Genomic DNA, 22900 nt, shown 5'->3' with positions numbered 1-22900 from the left:
GTCGGTTAAGCGTCTGCCTTCCGCTCAGGTTGTGATCCTAGGGTCCCGGGACCAAACCCCGCATTTGGCTCTCTGATCAGCCGGGAGCCTGCTTCTCTCTCTGCCCCTCCCCTGCCCGGGTCGCGCGCTCTCTCTCTTTCTCTTCTCTCTGAAATAAATAAATAAAATGTTAAAAAAATGGACCAGGAAGTACAGAGATTTTGCACATATATCCCGTCCCCACATGTGCACATCCTCCCCAACTGTCCACATCCAGCACCAGAGTAGGACATTTGGTACAACTAATAGGCCTTCGTCGCACACCATTATTCCTCAGAGCCCATAGTTTACATTAGGGTTCACTCCTGGTGTGGCACACTCCGTGGGTTTGCACAAACGTCAAGGTTGAGAAAAGTTCCCCTCTATTCCTGGTTTGCATGAATGGGTGTTGGATTTTGCCAAATGCTCTTTCCAGTTTCCTTTTTGACAGTTGAGCATTTTGTAATAAATCAATAAATCAGTCCTCTGGTGTATATCTCTGGGAACTGGGTTGATGCCACCTGTTCTTGAGAGAATCTCTCAGCCTGACCTCTGGATGCTCATGAAATCAGGGTTGTGTGAATTCTCTGGAGGAGGCTCCCCTAGTACATCTTTAGGGAGGACAGCGGGGCTGCCGGCTTCTCCTGATGTCCCTGCTCCTCGTCAAAGCAGTGCTGAGGTTTAACCTCAGGCCCACAGCCTCCACGAGCTTCCTTCCCGAGAAGCCTGGAGTCGCAGGGCTGTGGCTAAAACCTCAGGCAACACAGAAGGAAGAGATTGCTTTGGGCCCTGCGGTCAGGACAGAATGTTCACTTCCTCCTGAGTTGGGGGAAGACACCAGATCAGCAGTTCTCACCACAGTGGGGAGAGGAGAAGGAAAACTCCTTTTTCCAGTGCTGGCAATCACACAACCCCAGTAAATCCTCACCATCAGAGATGCCTCGAACGAGGAACCAAGGGCCTGCGTGACCTGCTGGATCTACACTACGGCCGCAGCTTCGGAAGTAAGAGTTTTGGAGAGGGTCTTTCTTTGTAATAATCTAAAGAAAACCAACTCTTCACCCTCTTCTTCGTAATATACCATCAGGACTTTTTGACTGCATTACCAAAGGTTTCTCGAATCGGTGGACTTCTTTCTCCCTCTGCCACCACCAGCTGCTGAAGAATCATTATCTTCATTTCTGCAGATGATGCAGAGGCCGAGAGAGGTTAGGGAAATGCTGGAGATCCCACAGCAAGGATGCAGCACGATATGGGATAGAACCTGTTTTCATGCCAACATGTTGCACAGTGCGGATAAGGTCTGGCCTCCTTAGTGTGGCTTTTTCTACCAGCCTGAGGTTTGGACAAGTGGGGTAGTTCTCAGACTTCTTCATTTCGGCAACCCTTCATGCTCTATTGGTGGATCTTGCGCTTTGGAAATGACTCTCTTACCTATGTGTGGTTTGGTGCATCGTACCTTGGTCATTTGGGAAATGTTGGTTCATTGGGTTATGCGGATCCTCCAAATGTTGACACATTTCATCACACGGTATCCCCCCCCCAAAAAAATAGCCAAAAAGAATCATATCTGTTAATCCGCTCGCAACAGAAATGCCATTTAAGCATGGGAAGCTCTCCAGCTCACGGTGGCAAAGACCGGTTCTCCAAAATTCTAAATTTTGCCTGAAAACTCACATTTTTATCCTTGGCAATAAATGCTGTCAGTGTTTTCTTCTCAAAGCCATAGGCTTGCTTCGCTCATCTTCGAGAAAACATCTTTTAAAGAGCCAGGTCTGAATACCCAGTTAGTCAGCTGTTTGTTCTGTAGCCGATTCGGCTAACAACCCAAACAACTGCGTAAGTGCTTTTCCTGGAGGCCACCGTCATATTCGCTGTGCAGAAGCGTTTTACCCGTACTTCCCATTTTGTCCCCCGTGATATTAAAAAACACGTACTCGAGGGTTGAGATTTAATAAAATTAATAATTGTTTCTGCTTCACCAACGACACTCTTATGGGAAACAGTTTTTTTTTTTTTTTTTTTTTTTAGGACAGGTGCATGATAGTGAAGAATACAGACTGCTGGTCCAATTTGATGTCACTGTCCAGATTCCTGGAATGGTGCCGTAAGTTTCACCCACCATTGTGTTTGCCTTGTCGGTGTAAATATTCACATGGTGGAAAAGGTACTTAATGTCTTAGTGTTATTATGATACATAATTTTAGCGTGCAGACCTCCTGAAACGGTCTTAGAGCCGTCAGGCACTTGTGAATCAGACCTTAGGAATTGCTGGACTAGTATAAGAGAGTGACATCTCAACATCAGCCTCTTGTCAGGAGCAGGTAGCAGGGACCCACCCCTTCAGGCTGTAAGGTATAGGACGACTTAGTCCTGATTCTGGGTAGATGGGTCTGGAAGACCATTAGCTGGGCCTCATTTAAAGCAAGTTTTTTTTTTTTTTTTTTTTCCTTTCCTCCAGCATCTCCTGGGCCATGCTCTGTGGATCAACCCCAGCTCCTCCCTGGGAAGAGCTCACTCATATCTGGTGAAGCCGACTGGCCCAGAACCAACCCTCCATGACATGATATTGGAAGCTGTGTGAGAATGTGCTCCAGGGAACTCAGACAGACTGGGCACCAGGGAAGGTTTTTGGACAGAGAGGCAGAGAAGGAAGTGAGCCAGCTTTTAGAAGCGAGAAGGACTTCTTTAGGCAGGGTGTCGGGGAGGACATTTTAAAACTGTAGGCATTGCTTGAGCAAAGGCACAGGCTCAGAGGTGTGAAAGCCCACTGAAGAAAGGGTGCAAAGAAGTATGGCTTAAAGTCTAGTGTTCCAAGATCTAGGCAGCTAGATCAGTCAGGGTGTTAAATGCTACATAAGGAACTTGGAATTTATTCAGCGGCAACAGGGAGCTCATTAATGATATAGGTGACCTTGTATTATAAGGCAAATCCCTATTTTCCTAATGAAAACATTTTTATTTTTTTTTTATTTTTTTATTTTTTTTTAAAGATTTTATTTATTTAATTGACAGAGAGAGAGAGAGAGAGAGAGACAGCGAGAGGGGACACAAGCAGGCGGAGTGGGAGAGGGAGAAGCAGGCTTCCCGCCGAGCAGGGAGCCCGATGCGGGGCTCGATCCCAGGACCCTGGGATCATGACCTGAGCTGAAGGCAGTCGCTTAACCAACTGAGCCACCCAGGCGCCCCAATGAAAACATTTTTAAAAATTAAGGGATCAATCCGGATAAATTTAAACTCTTAGGAATGTCGATGAAATAGTCAGATGTCGAATTATAATATTTAATTTATTTAGTTACACATGCATATTTAAAATAACATTATATACAATAATACCTTAATACAAAATATTGCTTTCCCCCCCATTCTTACATGTCAAGTAACAATTTTATTCCATCTCTACATGCATCTTGGACATCAATATCTTCATCATATCCAGAGCCTCTTTCTTCAAATATATATCTTTCAATTGCATCTAAGTTGTCTGAGATGCAGCATTTAAGAATACTTGTCTGACATTGTCATTGGAAAGTTTGATCCAAGTCACCACAATAGGACAGTTCTCCCCCCCACCCTCAACTTATCATGTAGGTGCAAGTTTATAATCCTTACAACAAAAGTATTCACTTATTGCTTTTGAAGTTGCTCTTTGAAAGGCTGGTTTACAAAACCTAACTCTTGTAATAGTGAGGGCACACTCCTGGAATGATTACGAAGGTTCTTCCCACCTCTCTTTTCACCCATTCCAGTAGGAGTCTATGACGTTTCTTGCATCGTTGGTGGTTATGGTGGGCTAAAATGTGAGGAGAGACCAACCAGAGGTAGTAGAGCAGTTGCAGGAGATGACAAGACCTAGTTACGGGTGAGACTGAAGAGTAAAATACGTTCTTGAGAACGAAGAAGGCCAAAGAGCTCTAAGCTGGGTTGCCAGGTGGATCATTATCATGGACAGTCAAGTGTCTTGGGGGTGGGAATGAAGCAGTGATGCATCAAGGACTTGGAGAAACATAGCTGGGAGTGTCCTGGAGCCAGGTAGGGGCACCTCCCCACATGGCAATGGAGGATGTGGAGCAAGGATATGGGAACAGCACTGGCCAGCAGGGGACAGTCATGCCAATATGCCAATATGGAGTCCGGGTCCAGTTGTGGGGGGAAGGGGGTGTGTCGGGACTGGGAAGAAAGGGTATCTTGAGGCAAGAAATACATGCAGAATGGACACGCTCTGGAGGAAGACTGTGATGATCAGGAAGTCTGTGAATCACAAAGAGGGGTCCACCTAGACTGCCCCCAACAGGTTTCTCATGCTCTCCCGTAACACTCATCGCATGCATAGTCATTGTTTTCTAGACTGCAAGGAGGACAGGCAGTATGTGTGTTCTGGGGACTGCTGTACCCCAAGTAAGTAGAAGAGGCATATAACAAGTGCCCAGGAAATATGTGCTGAAGGAAGAAACGGGGAGGGAGATGAAGAGGGGCAGAAAGGAAGAACAAGGTACCAGTGTCCTGTGGGAGGGACTTAAAAAGGAGGACAGCAAGGGAGATAGGAAAGGCATGGTCAAGACCTTAGAGGGCAGCTGGCATCAAGGAGCTGGGGGACACAGTGGAAAGAAATGGACCAGACAGGGATTGCACCCAAGATTCCATTGGGGCCTTGGGTGTGATCCCAACAGCCCGAAGTCTCAGCCCTGGAGGAACATGTCAGGAGCACTGCGCCGGCAAAGGCACGGGGCACAGGGTGGGCAGAAAGTGGGGAAGGAGACCGTGGGGCTGAGACTAGACTGTGGCTTCTTCTAAGTCTTACCCCAGCCGGAGACACTTGCCTCGATGGTCTCAGACCTGCTCAGTGACTGAGACAGTGGGGTGGCGTTTGGGTGTTTGTTCCTGGCGTTAACATCTGAATGCTAATAAAGGATACATGTGCTTGTTTTAGCGACTCACGAGTAATAAGCCTCAAATTCCATTTCTGTGTAGCATGGGCATTTCCAATAAAAGCAAATTAAAATATTCAGTTCCCAATTTACAGGAACGATTGGAAGGCAGTGATTCTCAAAAGTCTGGTCTCTGATTCTCTGGTCTGGTCTCAAAAGCAGCAGTAGCATCACCTGGAAATGTGTTAAAAATGCTAATTCTCAGCCCTTACCCCAGACCGATTAAATCAGAACTGGGGTTAGGCCCAGAAATCCATGGTTTAACAAGTTTCTCCAGGGCATCCTGATGCACGTGAAAGTTTAAGAACTGCTGCTTTAAAGCGATGGATGGAATGTTTCAAAGCCACGGTCCCCTTTTCTGGAAACCTTCAGCATCTGCTATACTAGTCTTTTATGAGTACCAACAAGCAGCACAATGAGAGAAGAGCCAAAGGCGACTTACGACAGAGCAGGGTGGTGGGGAAGAGAGCAGGTTCACTGCCTGGATTGGCTTCCTTGGCCTCCGGAGCCTCAGCCTCCCTCATACGAGGGGAAGAGTAGGTACTTACCTTTCCAGGGCCTGGCACAGTGTTAAGTACTCAGTTCTGCTGCTTGTTGTCATTATCATGAAAGCAACTCAGAAAGAGCTGATCACCTCATGGAATCAGCTCAGTTGCTAGCTAGGTTCTTCCAAGGCTGGGATTTTGTCTCACGTGCAGGTAGTAATTTTACACTACTAGCCTTCTTGTTTCTAAGAATTCACATTTCCCCAAGCTCTGCAGAGAGCCCCCAGGGGGCTGAGACTGATCCTTTGGCCTCCTCTTCGCCTCCCCCACTCAGAACTTGCCTGATGGCCTCAGACATCAGGTGCCGCCCCTTGTCGTCAGCCAGGTGCTCAACACCTGAGTTCTCATTTTGCAGGGAGTAAATGGAACGGCGGGGCAGCCAGTCCTCTTGGAAGAGCAACCCCACCTTAGGCCCCTTCTACCCTGTGGGTCTCCTTTATGGGTCAGGAAAGCTTAGTGACCCCCTGCAGGGCTCTGTAAGGAAAGGGTGTTAAATCATAGGCTCAAAAGGCTATCTTGAGTCAAAAAGTACCAGCAATTATAGATGGAGCTCCAACTTCTATCTCCTCCTCAGTAGGATGGAAGCTCCAGGCGGCCCAGAAGTTTGTCTTATTTCCCGTGTCCCTGCACTGTAAACAGAGCCTGGCATAGTAGACATTAAGACTTCGGAATGGGCAAACATTTGCTAAACCAGTGGCTCTGTCATTAGAAGGAACAAAAGGCTGCTCTCTGTCAAGAGGAGGAAACCCAAGGTGTGGGTGGAGCCCACTGGGTTCTGGTGAGCACACCAGGCCGGCCGGGTGCTCAGAGCTACACAGTGTGGAAGCCCATGGCGCTGTTTAGCTAGGGCCTTTCCACGAGTTGCATCGTGGGCAGGACTCTTACTGTGACTAGGCAGAGGCCATCTAGGGGGTGAGCCTGAAGACACATTCAAGATGGGGGACTCAGATACCTGAAGTCGGGGAAATGCCGGTCACCACAATCCCATCTGCTCCTTGGCAATTCCCAGCTTTCTCTGAGCTGAACTTAAGCCGGCTTTTTCTAGGCACCTTGCCTGCCCACCAAAGGCCCAGAGGGCCCAGCTGCCCCAGCCTGTGCTCACGAACACAGGGTACAACTAAGCAGCAATGGTGTACGTGTCTCAGCAGTGCCTGGGGTTGGGGGAGTGGGTGCACTACCACCCTTGGGCAAGGGGCTTAATTTTCCAGGTGAGTTCGGACACCCTCACTGTACCAGAGCAGGCGGTTTGAGGGGAACATACTGAGGAAATAATTTGGTTGCATACAGTTACTAAGGCAGAAATACTCACTACCCTGACAGGCAAGCAGATGAACTTCTTCCTCCCTGAGCATGAAGGTCTGGCTTTTGCTTATATGGATTCCTCCAACACTCGCTACGCCACGGCCATTTCCACCTGCCCCAAACCCACAGAATACCATACTTCTTACTCCCAGCCATTCCCAACCCTGCCCCAGCAGAGAGGCCTTTTTAGTACCCACAGGGCTTATCTATGAGGGGCCTCATGAGGTAATTATTAGTGTGCATCTTTAAGTTTGGAACCTTGAGGGTTTCGCTGAGATTTACTCCCACTTACAGTTCCAGCCAAAGGACAGAAGTCTTGCCTAGTCCATAGAAGTGGTCAGCATGTACCTATTTCATAATAATCACTGCCCTCCATCATTTAAAGCTTATTATCAGTTACTCATTGATAGAAATGCCCTCTATTTCTGGGTTTATTATAGTTGCTAAAAGCAGGGATGGTGTTTATCCTTTGGAAGGATGTTGGGAAGCATGAAAAGGCCCTGGTCCAGAAGGCCTGAGTAATTCCTCACTATAGAAACGAGGGAGTCTTTTAGCTCCATTAGTTGAGGATTCCATTTTGAGAGAATTCACAAAATGACCAAAGGTTTGCTAAAGAAAAATTCTCCCGGATGTAGGGGTATTTTGCAAACATGCTGAGGACGCATGATCATGAGTTAATTAGAACAGTCTGGTAGTACTTTCGTCAAGGTCCTTTTGGTTCATGTCATAAAAAGTCACTTCAGACTGATTTTGTAGGAATGAGGGCGGGGTCAGTGTGAGTCAGGCGGGCACCCCCAAAGAGTATCAGCAGAGAGAGAGAGGTCAGCTGCTTCAGCAGGTGCTTAGGTACTGGTACTTAAAACAAGGTTGTCTGTAATTGTCTACAATTCAGAGTGACTTTCCCTCCCAAATTCCTACCGAACTCGTCACAGCTCCAGAAATGTGCATTACTTACCTTTCATAAAGCTCTACCGAATACTGAAAAACCCAAGTTGAAAAAGTTACAAAAAGTTGCTCCCTGTTTTATTGCTCTTCGCTGGACTTGGTTGACATTTGCTTTTTACTTTCCTCAAATCTTACAGGAGTGAAGACATGGCAAGTTACAAAAGGTACCCCTTTTGCACTAACATCTTTTCCAACAGTTTGCGTTGAGATCAGCAACGTGATAAAAATAGATGCTCAACGGATTCCTCGAGCCTATGAAAATCCTGCCGAGGCCTCATATTTTGTGGGCGCACTGCATAGAGCCTGGAACTCAGTGGTGCTCAAAGTCAGGCTGAATCCAATTCCAATTTTAATGTAAGTACAAGGATCATACTTCTGATCAAATATTAAATTCGCATACAGTATTTATGTATAAATCTGCTTCTGTGTCCCACAGCAGGTGGGGCAGAAGAAAGTAACCAAGTCTTCAACTTGCTATTCTTCTCTTTATAAGAACCTTACGACTACGGACATATCTAGCTCAGAAGCACAAAACGTATACAAAGAAATTACTACATATTAACTGAAAGCACGAGTTTAAACAGCCTAGAGTCTTACAGAAATTGTTATTGCAAAACATGCTCAGGCAGTAAGAGTCACCCAAAACCACATTTTATTCTATGACCTTTATATTGCTTTTCTGTTAAAGGTTGAAGCAAAGTGAAAGAATGGAAATATTTTGTTAAAAGAACAAAATGCGTTAATCACAGCAAATACACCTAATAAAACCTCAGGTCTATGCCGAACACTCCAAACACAAGGCTAAGTCCAGGAGTGGCTCATGTCTGGGTTTTTGTAAAGCAAATGGAAATATTTGGAAGAATCAACACATTTCAGTAGAAGGACCGTAAGTGCCCTGAAAGCAGAAAGTTGACACAATTTTAAATATAATTCTCATATATATATATTTTTAAAATCAAACACAATTAAATAGAATATGGTTTAAGTACATGAATACTTCGCTTTAGAAGAATAACAGAGGTGGTACATAGTACCAAAAACTAATACACAGCCTTTTTGCTTCTTCTGTCGATGAAACAGTGTCCCTCTATACAATCATATATTGCAATGAAATAAATTCTCTATTCATTCAAGACTTTCTCAAGGACAGAGGTGATTAATAATTATATATTTATATATATATAGATCTTTTTTTTTTTTTTTTTGCAAAGTCTGAGCAAAAGCAGTAACATCTAAGAGAACGTTCTTCTCCCTCAGTCATGTGCAGTGAAGAGGCACTGGCCTCGCCTCGCCGGTGGAGTGTGCTTGCCAGTGGAGTGGCCCTGCTGATGGCAGCGAGGTCCACACCCACTAGCTGACTGAGTGGGAGTGCAGTGAGGGAGTCTCCTACTCTCCTGAAGACAGAACGAAAAAAGGCCACCAGCTGCACACTTCCCAGCTCACAGCAAAGAAAGGGGAGGCGGTCAAGGCTGAGTATTTTTCCTGCCTCCTCCCACCCCAACCCTTGCTTGCCAATCTTAAAAAAAAAAAAAAAGAAAAAAAAGAAAAAACAAAACAAAACCCATACAATCTAGGTATAGACATTTGTCCAAGATATCACAGGGGGAAACTGGAGTGATTGTTACTCTTCCTTCTTTTCCACATGTATTCTGAAGGAAAAGTTAAGTAACTTGGAGCAGAGTATTCCAGAAGAGCAAGTCTTCACGCTCAATGTAAAGGAGACTCATCTTTTTGTTTAGCAGGGGAGATGGTTTTCAGTATACTGCATCTCAGGAGCAATTAAAACGTGAAAATTGCATACTGTCACCAAAGGGAAGGACAATGTCACGGAGACTTGACCTGTCGGCTAGCTTCCTTCCACATTAATGCCTCTGTGAAGGAAGACCGCCAGGGAGCCCTGGCCCCGTTCTACTGAAGGAGAACAACCCACTAGCACCGCACCACCGCTCGGAGCTGCCTGGCTCTCGGAGGGGCTGACTCACCTGTGTGTTTAGGAGGCCAAAGCAAAGCACTTCTGGTACCTGCTTTAGGATACTTGGAGGGCTGGGCCACCACTACAGAATGTGCATCAAATATCAGCTCTACGCTCATCTACCTCCTACAGTATGTGGTCCCTGTCTATTCCAGTGGACTAAAACTCTTTCATAAATGGGTTATTGCCATTGGAAAGCTATTAATTTTCTAGTAATGTAAACAATACCACTTTGTCTCTTTATGACTTTCACTGTGAGAGCATCATGTGCAGCAAATATGTATGCATGTCACTCTGCTTATGATGGAAGTCTAGGATTGTCTGCCATTCTTTCTTGGGAACAACAGTGATATATCAGTGAAAAGAAATACAGTGCTTTGTTTTCATTGGCTGTGTTGAAGAATCCAACCAAAGGAAAAAAGTTCTCTTATTTTTCAAAAGCAGATTTCCTTTATCTCAGGTCTTGAGTCATAGCTGAAAAAAAGAAAAAGAAAAGGGTAAGGCACATTTTTATGACCAGTAACATATTATCATTACAGATTAAGAAGGGAACCAACACTCAGTGTTTACTACATACCAGCACTTATGACAGCCAGGCTCTGACTACAATCTTGAGGTAAAACACTAGAATTATCTTCATTTACATATGAACGAACAGAAGCTTAAAAAGGTCAAGCAACTCACCCTAAGGTTACGTAACAGTAACAACGACTGGCACCCAGATCTGCTTTTATCTTTCCCTTTTGGCAACAGACACTAGAACAAAATAGCTACTCTTTGATAGAGTAATTCTGTTTCTAGGAATTAACCATAGAGCATAGAGTTATACACACACATTCATTCAAGTATTGTTTGTAACAGGGAAAACCCCAAAACAACTTAAATGACAAATCCACAGGGGATTCATTAAATCAGGAGAGCCGTAATACAAAATACTCCAACATCTTTAGAAAGAAAAAAAGAACTTTGATTTCTAGCCACCTAACACCAGGGTCCTGAGGCGGAGACCCTTTATTCACAGCACTGGGGAGGAAACAAACATCCCAGGAGACAAGGTCCTTGGGACCTATACAAATGAAACAATTCAGAAATGCTGTGAGGTAGTTTATGTTAAATGCCCAAGTACACTGGTAGTTTATGTGAAATGCCCAAGTACACTGGTAGTTTATGTTAAATGCCCAAGTACACTGGTAATTTATGTTAAATGCCCAAGTACATTTCACAGACAAGCGTAAAGTAGGACGTTCAAAGCAGAGAGGTTTCAACATGGGCTAGAGAGGCTGGGTATTCTTTCGTGGAAATAGGATGTCTTACGTTCATATAATCATGGAAAGAGAATCAGAAGGGGATCTTATGAGACTATCTTGTCCAATTTCTCCAATCTACTGATGAGGAAAATAAGACTTGGAAAAGGAAAGTAACTTGCAAAAGGTCACATATGTGCACTACAAGTGGAATGAACAAGTTCTGTTTAGCCTAGCACTTTTTCCACACCAATATGCAGCGGATCCCTGAGGTTGCGCGGGACAGAGATCTTAGGCAGCCAAAGAGAAGGGCCAGCAAAGCTTAAAAACAAAATACAGCAAAATATATCTGTGTATCCTAAAAATAAAAAGCACAGGGTAATAAAATCTGAACAATGAAAAGCCTTAATTTTATTTTAATTTTTTTTAAAGAATTTTTTATTTATTCATTTGAGACAGAGAGAGTAGGAGCAGTGGGGAGGGGCAGAGGAAGAGGGAGAAGCAGACTCCCTGCTGAGCAGGGAGCCTGATGCGGGGCTCGATCCTAGGACCTGGAGATCATGACCTAAGCCGAAGGCAGACACTTAACCATGTGAGCCACCCAGGTGCCCAAGCCTTAATTTTAAATATCTGCTTTCTAAAATGGTGCCTAAAAGGACATTTTGATATTGTTAAACATTTGATCCTCAAAGATAATGGGGAATCACAAATTCATACACCTTTACCTTGCTCTTTGCTACTTTAGGTTTGCCTGAGTCAGTGAAGATAATTATAGATTAAAAATTATCACCCTTACACAGAAAAGAGGATAGAATCTGCACAAGTGAACAGAACTTTGGTGTGAATTAGCTCAGTGCAAAGTTCAAAATTAAACCAAGCTCTGGTAATGACAATTCTGAGAAACAGCTGGCAAAGAAAGGCGGATGCTGGGCCTCAATCTAAATGCAAGCCCTCCGAACTACTGTGGGTTATGTGGGATGTCATCTGAACATATTTAATTCTGATTCCCAATTTCTGCTGATGTAAATAAGATATGAGTAGTTTAATGCCTTCATAAGGAACATGAGTTAGAGAAAGTTAAAACTGCTGAGGAAACTGGGAATGTCTGGCTTGAAGAGAGGATCTGTAGTGATGCCCCCTCTTTCAATCCTGGTATTGGTAATTCATCTGATCTCTTCTCCCCCGCCTCCCCCCGCCCCCAGTTAGTTGTGTTAGAGGTTTATCAATTTAATTGGTCTTTTTAAAGAGCCAGATTTTGATTTTTCGCTATTATCTATGTAATTGATATTCACCCCCCCCTTTTTTTAAAAGCCCGCCCAACATAGGGCTTGAACTCATGACCCTGAGATCAAGACCTGAGCTGAGATCAAGAGTTGGATGCTTAACTGACTAAGCCCCAAGTACTCCGGATATTCACTTTTATCTTTAATATTTCCTTCTTTCTTTGAATTTAATTTACTCATTTCCTAGTTTAAGATAGAAGACTGAAAACTATTTTTTGTCTCTTTAATATAAACATTTAATGCTATAAATTTCCTTCTAAGGACTGCTTTAGCAGTATTCCACAAATACTGTTGTATTTTCATTTTAATTCAGTCCAAAGTATTTTCTAACTTCCATTTTGATTTCTTCTTTGACCAATGGAAGACTAAGAAGTATGCTGCTTAATTTCCAAATACTTGGGGGATTTTCCACATATCCTTCTGTAATTGACTTCTTGTTTAATTCCTTTGTGGTGAGAAAACAGACTGTATGATTTCAATCCTTATAATTTATTGAAACTTGTTTTATGGCCCAGAATATGGTATATCTTGATAAGTGATCTATGTGTAGGCCAAAAGAATATGTACTCTGCTGCCTCTGAATGCACTGTTCTATAAAGGTCCCTTAGGTCAAGCTGGTTGACAGTGTTGTTCTATCCATTACTGAGACAGGGCTGAGGAAATCTTCAACAGTCATTACGGATTTGTGTATTTTCCTTGTCGGTCTATCAGTTTTTGCTTTGTGCGTTTTCAAGCTGTTCTTGGATGCATACACATTTAGAATTCTTGATGTCTTCTTGATGAACTGACCTTTCATATAAAACGTCCTGTTTGCCTGGTAATGTTCCTTGTTTTGAAGTGAACTCTGACTTGTAATATAGGCAGGCCAAATTACTTTGATAATGTCTGCATGGTATATCTTTCCCATCCTTTTGCTTTTAGCCTATGTCTTTATATTTAAAGTGGGCTTCCTACAGATAGCAACTAAGTAGCTTCTGCCATTAGCTATCTAATCAGACAATCTCTGTTTTTAATTAGACTATTTAGACCACTTACATTTAATGTGGTGATTAATATGATTTCATTTAAACCTACTATCTGGCTATTTGTCTTTCATTTGTCCCACAGGATTCTTTCTCCTCTTTCCCCCCTTTTCTTGAGTTCTTTTGTATTCAGTATTTTTTTTAGGGTGTGGTTTCTACAGTTGGCATTTTCTCCTGATTGTGGGTTAAGTTTTCCTGCTTCCTTGCAAACCCAGTAATGCAGTGGATGGCAGACACTGTTATTTTTATACTGTTGAGTGCTGAACTTCATTGTGTTCCTTTAAAGAGGGTTGGCCTCTGTTCTGACATGCAGTTGTTACTTAAAGAGCAGTCTGATCCTTTCCAAAAGTTGCTTTTAAGCTTGGTTAAGGTGCTTTACTCTAGGGCCAATTTAGCTCCAGTGGTAAGGCATAATGTTTCTGAGGACACTACCCACTGTCTTGTACATTACAAGATCTATTCCATACTGGTCAGTAGGGATGTGACCTATTCTTAACCCCATGTTTCAGGAATTGCTCAGCCTACTAATTTCAAGTACGTTTTTTCCTCCCCATGGGCATTTTCACCCAAAATACGTATAGATCAGTATTTGGCCAAGGACTTCAAGGGACCTCCATAAGGAGATAAACTCTAGAGCTTTCTTTCTGTGAAGCTCCTTTTCTGGTATCCTGCTCTGACTTCTAGACACCTTGGGCTATCCAAACTTTGATTTCTGACTCCTTAATTCAGCAACACTATGAACTCTGTTAGGCTCTCCCCTCCCTGAACTTTGAAAACTGCTTCTAGGCAGTCAGGTAGGGATCATGTCAATGTTACCCTTCTTTCAAGGATTACAGATCTCTACTTGCCTGTTGTCCACTATCTGGAAATAGTTGTTTCATTTAGTTTGTTAGTTACCTAGTTGTTCATGATGAGAGGTCAGTTTCTAGAGCAGCTAATCCTTCAAAAGCAGAGGAATATCCCTTATGTTCTTTTTTATTTTTATATATCTGGAATCTAATTCTTCTCAGTTTTATGCAAGCTAGATCAGAACACAAGTCATCCTTACCTTTGTAGACTTCTCTAAAGGTTGATCATATTGTGCCTGTTGCATAACATCACTGACTATCATTTTAGCAATCTTCCAAGCTAGCTCTTCTTGGGCCTAAAACAAAACAAAACAAAACAAAAAACCCAATTCAACTGTTGTTAATGGTCATTCATTAGAAAAATCAAGACTTATATTATCAGTGCTCTAACACAACTATATATGCATATCATGTCTACTTCTTTGGATAAGAAGCACATTCCATGTATGAACGGACCTGGACCACCCTCTGGCTACATTAATATGCTGTTCATGCTCTGTCTTCTAGGGTCAGCTACTGGGTACCCAACATCATGACTATTTTCATGTTAGATGATCAAAACAAAAATTTTTCTTTTTCCACTCACATCTCTCAATGTACTTAACTAACTAGTCAAAAAGCAAGTCTCTTCTGAAAACTGACAGTGAGGAAGATTTGAGCTTTTTGTTTCTACTGATGCCTGCTGGTTGATGGAAACTTGAAGGCATGGATATTTTTCAGTGGCCAGAGTCTCTGAACTAAAGATCCTGCACTGCCCCCATGAGGCAATTGTTAGATGCTAAAAAGGGCCCGTCCTTTCTTGTTACATCCTGGATAAAGGAGCAATGTGCCACACCGTTTAAACATGGGAACTAAAGAAAGAGAAAACCTGAAACCTTACTTACACAAGGTGCCACTTATAAACAGGAATTTCTTTACACTAAAAGTAGACTTTACCTCGTCAGTATTTCCTTGCACCCATTTCTTCATAGCTTGTGAGAACATGAATCCTAGTAAACAAAACCAAAACTGAATGTAGATTTCTTGCACAATTTTACATTTAAAAAGTGCTCTCATTCAAAAGCTACTTCCGAAATGGATATTCTTTCTTTGTACAATCTCATCTAAAACATTAAGGAACATTACCATTAATCAAAACTGATTATCTCCATTAACAAGTATTTAACTTGCAAACACCATGGTTCAAAAGACTGAAAGGTTGTTTCAGAGTTCTGGACTTTTCTTTCTTTTATTCTCCTCTATCATCTAGTGTTAGATTTTCAGCAAACATTAAGCAAGCAAAAGAAAACTGTGACCAGGATTTGGTCTTAGATAAGAATCCAGCAATACATCAGGAGACATCAATCTACTTGCTATATATCCAAACTTTTCACATCAGCTCCTATACAAAAGGGCTTCCAGTAGAGATTACATTGTTAATGCTCAACCTCTGGTCTGTATAAATTAGCTGGGTAAGAGCAGAGTTTTAAATAGCCATGTTGTGCCTGAGCCACAGCACACCTCAATCTCCTAGGAGATACACCAAAACCTATCCACATCTGTACTCAGGTGCTGAGGAATCACCAGGACATAGGCTAGTCCCTTTTTCCATGAAGGAAATACACAGCTTATCCTTTCATTAACACAAACAGGCTCCTGTCCTAACTCTGCTTTAAATCAAATGGTTGGTAGATTATTTCTTAGGCAAGGTCCTGATTAATTCAACGGCTGGATTAGAAGTAAAAATAGCATTCATGAAAAGTACAAAACCTGGATCCATTCCCTTACTAATTTTCAGTATTAGCTAAAAGTCTGAATACTGGTCTAGTTAAACTTTATGGCCAAGCAGTCAGCAGGGGCCACAACATTACATGTTCCGCCTGAAGTTGCAAATCGCTGTTGAATTGCCCACTTGCTGCTTCCCCTTCAGGCTCACCCAAAGAGTCACACTGTTGACAGTCTCCTACTTGCTTAACACTCTTTCTCTCCTTTTCTTTTTAATCCCTACATGTTTGACTCCTGTCTGTGCATTCCTTCCTCCTTTAATAGAGAACTTCTCCAGGACCCCATTCCCCAGCCTTCTTTCCTCCTTCAACATATATTTTTTTGGGTATCTCATGCCCTCCTGTGACTTTAACTTCCTTCCAAATGTAGATAATCAAAAAACCTGTCCTTGGTGTTGAATTCATACTTACAAATTACCCTAAGGTGTCTCAAACTCAGTGTGTTCCAAACTGAGCTTGTCTGTTTCCTACCTACTCTTTTTCTTATATCCTCTATCTCAGAAATTTAATCCTTTATTAAAAATTCACATCATAAATTTTCACCCAGAGAACCCATGTTAAAAAACTCAATCCACCTTCTTCATTTACTCTCTATATGAAATCTGTCACCAAATTCCACCTTGAATGCAATCTCGAATTCCCCTTTCGAAGTCTTAGAAACCTGACCTTTCTAATTCCTGCTAGCACTACCTACCTTCAAATCCTCTTCTTCAATCTATATTACTAGCTAATTCTACTACCTGACTGGTTTCTCTGATACCAATTCATTCCTGTACCCACTGCCAGAAAAATGCGTCTAGTTAGTACTCTGCTAATGCTGGGGGGCACCTGGCTGGCTCAGTGGGTGGAGTGTGTGACTCTTGATCTCTGGGCTGTAAGCTTGAGCCCCACATTGGGTACAAAGATTACTTAAAAATAAAATCTAGGGGCACCTGGGTGGCTCAGTAGGTGAAGCATCTGCCTTTGGATCAGGTCATGATCCCAGGGTCCTGGGATGGAGCCCTGCATGGTGGCTCCCTGCTCAGCGGGAAGTCTGCTTCTCCCTCTCCCCATCTGCCTCCACCCCTCCCCCCCATGCTCTCACTTGCAGGTTCTCTCTGTCTCAATAAATAAATAAATAAATAATCTTAAAAAAGGAAAAAGAAAAAGAATCCCTGGGGCACCTGGGTGGCTCAGTCATTAAGCGTCTGCCTTTGGCTCAGGTCATGATCCCAGGGTCCTGGAATCGAGCCCTTCATTGGGCTCCCTGCTCCACGGGAGGCCTGTTTCTCCCTCTCCCACTCCCCCTGCTGTGTTCCCTCTCTCGCTGTCTGTCAAAATAAATAAAATCTAAAAAGAATCCCTGATGCTTACACAACAGGAACCCAGGCTTCTTACTACAACACGCCAGGGCTTTCACAACGTAAGTGCAATTTCGTCTCCCACCACTGTATCCAAGCACTAGGACTAGCCACTACACATGCTCACAACATCTTTTACAATTCCATGTTAGACTTTCTCCTAGAGGATTAGAACGCAACTTTTTTGTTTGGAAAAGATTTATTTTAGAGAGTGAGAGCATGCATGCACGTGCACAAGAGCAGCGGGGAGGGGGGAGAGGGAGAGAGAGAATCTCTAGCAGACTCTCAGCTGAGCATGGAGCCAGACCCAGGGCTTGATCTCATGACCCTGAGATCATGGCCTGAGCCGAAATCAAGAGTTGGAAGCTTAACCAACTGAGCCACCCAGGCACCCCTGAATGTAACTTTTAAAATTACTTTGCTTGCCCTGAAAGCGAAGTTCTCATACTCTCAGAAGCCTCTGAGATACACAGTCTCAAAACTCAACCCTTTCCTCTGTGTGCTATCAGTATTTCAAAACCCAAACTGAAACTATAGGCTAGTAAATGATGAACATTCTTGCAGCTATCCTCAGCAAGGGAGGAGAAGAATGGGAGCTGAACTGTCACAATAGTATTCTGAGCCAAAGCCCCGAGATTGCTATTAATCTGCTCTGTGATCCCTAACAAGTTATAATTTCCCGGATCCTCAGCTGCTTCATTTGCAGAATAAGGAGGTAGTGTCCACAGAGGTTGCTAAGAAATCTCCGTTTACTTGGGGTCTGAGAAGGCTTGGGAATAGGGTTCTGTGAGTATCCTCAGAATAGTAAAGTAATCTGGATAAGAAAACTGAGTGTGTCAGTTCAAAAAATAATACTTTTCTTAAATTAAATAAATATGATCCATGATCTTACTACCTAGATAATCTCTGCAGAAATTCCTCTAGATTAATTAATTAAATCAACAAATAATTAATGCCTATCATGTGGCAGGCATAATTTCAGAACCAGGGAATACAGTGACAAATAAGATAGACAAAATCCCTGCTCTCAGAGAGGTGATATACTCATGGAAGAGAAATAGATGATAAATTAAGTATGCAAATAAATGAGTAAGATATCAGACCATGCTAAGAAAATAAAGAAGTAGTATGTTAGTGGTACAGATGAGCTGAGATCATGTGGGCTGGGAAGTCCTCTCTGAACAGAGCATACTTGCCATGAGAACGAGCTCATGAAAGCCATGGCAGGGGGAACAGCAAATGAAGAGGCCCTAACAGAGAAGGAGATTCTAGTTAGACCCTAGTCTGTGAAGCAGAAAGTGGTGCAAGGCAAAGTTGTAGAGGAAGGCAGGGAACATTCACAGGTCACAGCAAAGAGGCATCCAAAGCTATGGGAGAAAAGATAGGGGGGTAATGAAGCAGTAAAGCATGTAGGATAAGAAAAGTCAAAAAGCAGAGGAAAAGGTATAATGAAAAGTCGAAGGCGTCTCCCTCTACTCAGCCTTAAACTATGTTACATGCTTTGTGTATCCTTTCAGGAAATATATATATAGTCTTCTACAAATATCATACACAAGATCACCGATGATGTAGTCTAACCAAAAGGTGTAACTCAAATCGACTTTAGGTACAAATCCCAGTTTATAAGAAACACAGGTAAGAAAGGAATAAGCTGAATAGTATAACCAGGAAAATCCAGAAGGTTGGGCATTTTATAGAATAACTAGCATGACAGGCTTGTGAAGCAGGGTTATAAAAGAGGGACTAAGCTAGATTAAAATAAACTCAGAGTACACCTTCTTATTTGTATCCTTATCATTTAGCATCATCTCTGGCCTTCTGAGTAATGAATCGAATCTGCTGGCTCCTGTATGAGGTCATTTACTTACCACAAAAATACATGACTTACAGACACGTCTGGACAGCTAAAGGAAGCACTGGGGTATGTGGATGCAATTACTCAAACTGCAGAAATTACTACTAATTACTTTATGTAGGCATGTCTCAATTACATTAATAATGCAAGTAACCTGATGGATGAGCCTGCTGGTAGATATATAATCCTGTTGCCTCTACCTTCGAACACAACCCAAGTGTGACCATTCTTCCGTGACCTAAATCACAACCACCACCATCATCCTTTCCTTAGACCATGGCAAGAATGTTGTTTCCCTGCTTCTCCTTTTAACCCCTACATTCTATTTTCCAAACAGCTGCCAAAGCCACACCTTTAAAACCTGAATCACATCCTGGTACTCCCCTGCTCCAACTTCTAACACTTTCAACATCCTACCATGGTCTGTGAGAACCCTCCCAACCTTACCTGCCTCCTCCACTCATCCCTCTGCTCACTCGTCTTCTGCCACACTGGTCTTGCTGCTGCTTGATCATGCTGGACTCTTAAGCTTCTTGTTCTTCTTCCTTCTGCCAAGAACCCCTTCCTGCAGATCTTGCCAGGGCTTACTCCCCCATTTTGCTCAGGTCTCTACTCAAAATGCAACTTCCTCGGTGAGGCCTTTCTTGACAACCATTTCTTTTTTTTTTTTAAGTAGGCTTCATGCTCAGTGTGGAGCCCAATGTGGGGCTTGAACTCATGACCCTGAGATCAAGAGTTGGACGCCTAACTGACTGAGCCACTCAGGCACTCCTCCAGACAACCACTTTTATTTTTTTCTTTTAAAGATTTTATGAGTTTATTTATTTTAGGGAGAGAGAACGTGAGCAGGGGGAGGGGGAGAGGGAGAGAGAGAATCCCAAGCAGACTCCACATTGGGCACAGAGCCCGATGTGGGGCTTGATCTTTCAACCCTGAGATCATGACCTGAGTCAAAATCAAGAGTCAGATGCTCGGGGCGCTTGGGTGGCTCAGTTGCTGGGCCTTTGGCTCAGGTCATGATCCTGGGGTCCTGGGATCGAGCCCCACATCGGGCTCCCTGCTCCATGGGAAGCCTGCTTCTCCTTCTCCCCCTGCTTGTGTTCCCTCTCTGTCAAATAAATAAATAAATCTTACCAAAAAAAAAAAAAAAAAAAAAAGGGAGACACTTAACCAAATGAGCCATCCAGGTGCCCTTGACAACCACTCTTAAAACAGAACTCCCTACTATTCTGGTACGTGCACCCCGATGTTTATAGCAGCAATGTCCACAATAGCCAAACTGTGGAAAGAGCCAAGATGTCCATCAACAGATGAATGGATAAAGATGTGATACACACACACACACACACACACACACACACACACACACACACACACACACACACACTGGAATATTATGCAGCCATCAAAAGGAATGAAATCTTGCTATTTGCAACGATGTGGATGGAACTGGAGAGTGTTGTGCTGAGCAAAATAAGTCAATTAGAGAAAGACATGTATCATATGACCTCACTGATATGAGGAATTCTTAATCTCAGGAAACAAACTGAGGGTTGCTAGAGTGGTGGGGGGTGGGAGGGATGGGGTGGCTGGGTGATAGACATTGAGGAGGGTATGTGCTATGGTGAGCGTTGTGAATTGTACAAGACTGTTGAATCACAGATCTGTACCTCTGAAACAAATAAAACATTATGTGTAAAAAAAAAAAAAAAGAAGGAGAAGATAGCAGGAGGGGAAGAATGAAGGGGGGGAAATCGGAGGGGGAGATGAACCATGAGAGATGATGGACTCTAAAACAAACTGAGGGTTCTAGAGGGGAGGGGGTGGGGGGATGGGTTAGCTTGGTGATGGGTATTAAAGAGGGCACGTTCTGCATGGAGCCCTGGGTGTTGTACACAAACAATGAATCATGGAACACTACATCAAAAACTAATGATGTAATGTATGGTGATTAACATAATAAAAAAAAAGAACTCCCGACTATTCTTATGTTTTTATATATAAACACACACACACACACACACACACACAGAGTATTTATCTGTTTACTGTCCCTTCCACTATAATGTGAGCTCCACAAGGGCTAGAAATTTCATTTTCTTCTCAGAATTTAGAACCGTAGATGGATAGAGCAGGCACTCATATTTTAGAATAAATGAATAATATGAAGAGACTGAATAAACAGAATAAGCAGAGATAGTGTTTGGGGAAACAAGTTTCTTGTTTATCTTTAGCTACTAACTACATATCTTAATTCCTATATGTAAAAAAAAACAAAACCCTGCAAGAACCCACACCTATACTCTAGAGCAGCAGCACTTCTTCATGAGATGTCAGAGGAATAAGACCAGCTTTTTAAAAAACTAATGAGCTCAGAGGTTCTCTTAATACTGGAGATGTCACTGTCCCGACAGAAGCTACCTGAGGACGATGTAGAGCCCTTCCTGGCCAATCCCCCACAGAGCTTGTCTAGCACTTCCTCTGCTCCAAGGCTACCAGTAACCTCTTCCTCCTATTCATGTTTTACGCAATAAAAGACGCTATTAGACTCTAAGTTTCTTAATGGCAGGATCTGTATCTTCTAATCCACCCAGTGAATATGAGTGCACAGAGGCACTAAGAAATTATTTACTGAATGAACTGTGTAGACTTCTTTCAGTCTTTAAACTTTCCTGACCATGTACTTCAGACTTCTTTGACAAAACAGGAAATAAAATCAATTACTTAAATAAACTAATAAGGTGAAGTAGGTAAAAGGCCCTTTTTTGGTCTAAATTATTTCAACAATTGTTGCACTTTTTGCTTACTCTGTCAATGTATATCTGACCCAAAAACAGACTGCTCATCAACATAAAGTGGTGTGATTCATTACTCAAACAATAGTTGCATTAAAAAAATAAAAATAATATGAGGCACCTGGCTGGCTCAGTCAGTAGAGGAGCATGCAACTCCTGATCCTGGGGTCGTGAGTTTGAGCCCACGTACAGTTTACTTAAAAAAAAAAACAAACCTTAAAAATACACATAATAGGAATGCAGTCCTACTAAATTTAGTAGGAAGATTAACAATAGCTCTTAATTTTAAACACACTTATCAAAACAGAACATTTTTTTCTCTAAAAAAATTTTTTAAAGATTTCATTTATTTGAGAGAGAGCAAGAGTGCATGCAGACAAGTGGGGGGGGGAGGGGCAGAAGAAGAGGGAGAAGCGGACTCCCTGCCGAGCAGGGAACCTAACGTGAGGGTTGATGCCAGGACCCTGAGATCATGACCTGAGCCAAAGGCAGATGCTTAACCGACTGAGCCACCCAGGTGCCCCTGGAGCATTTTCTTCTTACAAAAGTTAGTATCTTTTACTCAAGACAATACTGTCAATCCAATCACACCAAAAAATTTCTAGATCCCAAATGAATAGATCCGCATTGGTTTCCAAAATCTTCCTGTGTAGACCAATTGTTTGGAAGTTGAGATCAGTCACAAATAACGTTCTTGTCAAAAAAGACTTATATGTTTAACTTTTGCAGTTGACTGAGCACTCTCCTGCTGATTAAACAAAGGATTTGAATTTCAAACTATTAATATTTTCCACAAATATTTCATAATAACTTTTAGCAAATTAGAGGAAATTTAATGAACTAAAGGGTTTCAAAATAAATGCTAAGTCCAACCTGGACTGGGTATTCATCATCTTTAACAGAAAGGTGACAAACATTCTTTCATAAAGATGTGCTTTCTGTAATGGTAAAGCAAGTTCACTAACTTTCATTCAGACAGACTGTATACAGATGCAACTACAAGTAGCCCTCGGACTCAGTTATGATATAAACACAAGTGA

At 42.6% G+C, this 22900-nt stretch overlaps 1 protein-coding gene across 1 annotated transcript in view; it reads right to left on the bottom strand.

The window, feature by feature from the left end:
- Positions 1–5909: 5909 nt before the first annotated feature.
- The window catches only part of AKAP10 (A-kinase anchoring protein 10), an 85061-nt gene continuing 68070 nt past the window's right edge, over positions 5910–22900 (bottom strand). Inside the window, exons 13-15 of the mRNA XM_027626450.2 lie at positions 15044–15096; positions 14308–14403; positions 5910–10184 (exon numbers count right to left, since the gene is read on the bottom strand). Of these exons, the coding sequence (XP_027482251.1) occupies positions 10179–10184; positions 14308–14403; positions 15044–15096 (155 nt within the window). The 3' untranslated portion in view covers positions 5910–10178. The remainder of the gene's footprint in view (positions 10185–14307; positions 14404–15043; positions 15097–22900) is intronic.

This window comes from Zalophus californianus, chromosome 16, assembly GCF_009762305.2.
Source record: "Zalophus californianus isolate mZalCal1 chromosome 16, mZalCal1.pri.v2, whole genome shotgun sequence".
Lineage (NCBI taxonomy): Eukaryota > Metazoa > Chordata > Mammalia > Carnivora > Otariidae > Zalophus > Zalophus californianus.
The sequence above is the reverse complement of the archived record's forward strand: the minus strand, read 5'-3'. Positions and strand labels throughout refer to the sequence as shown.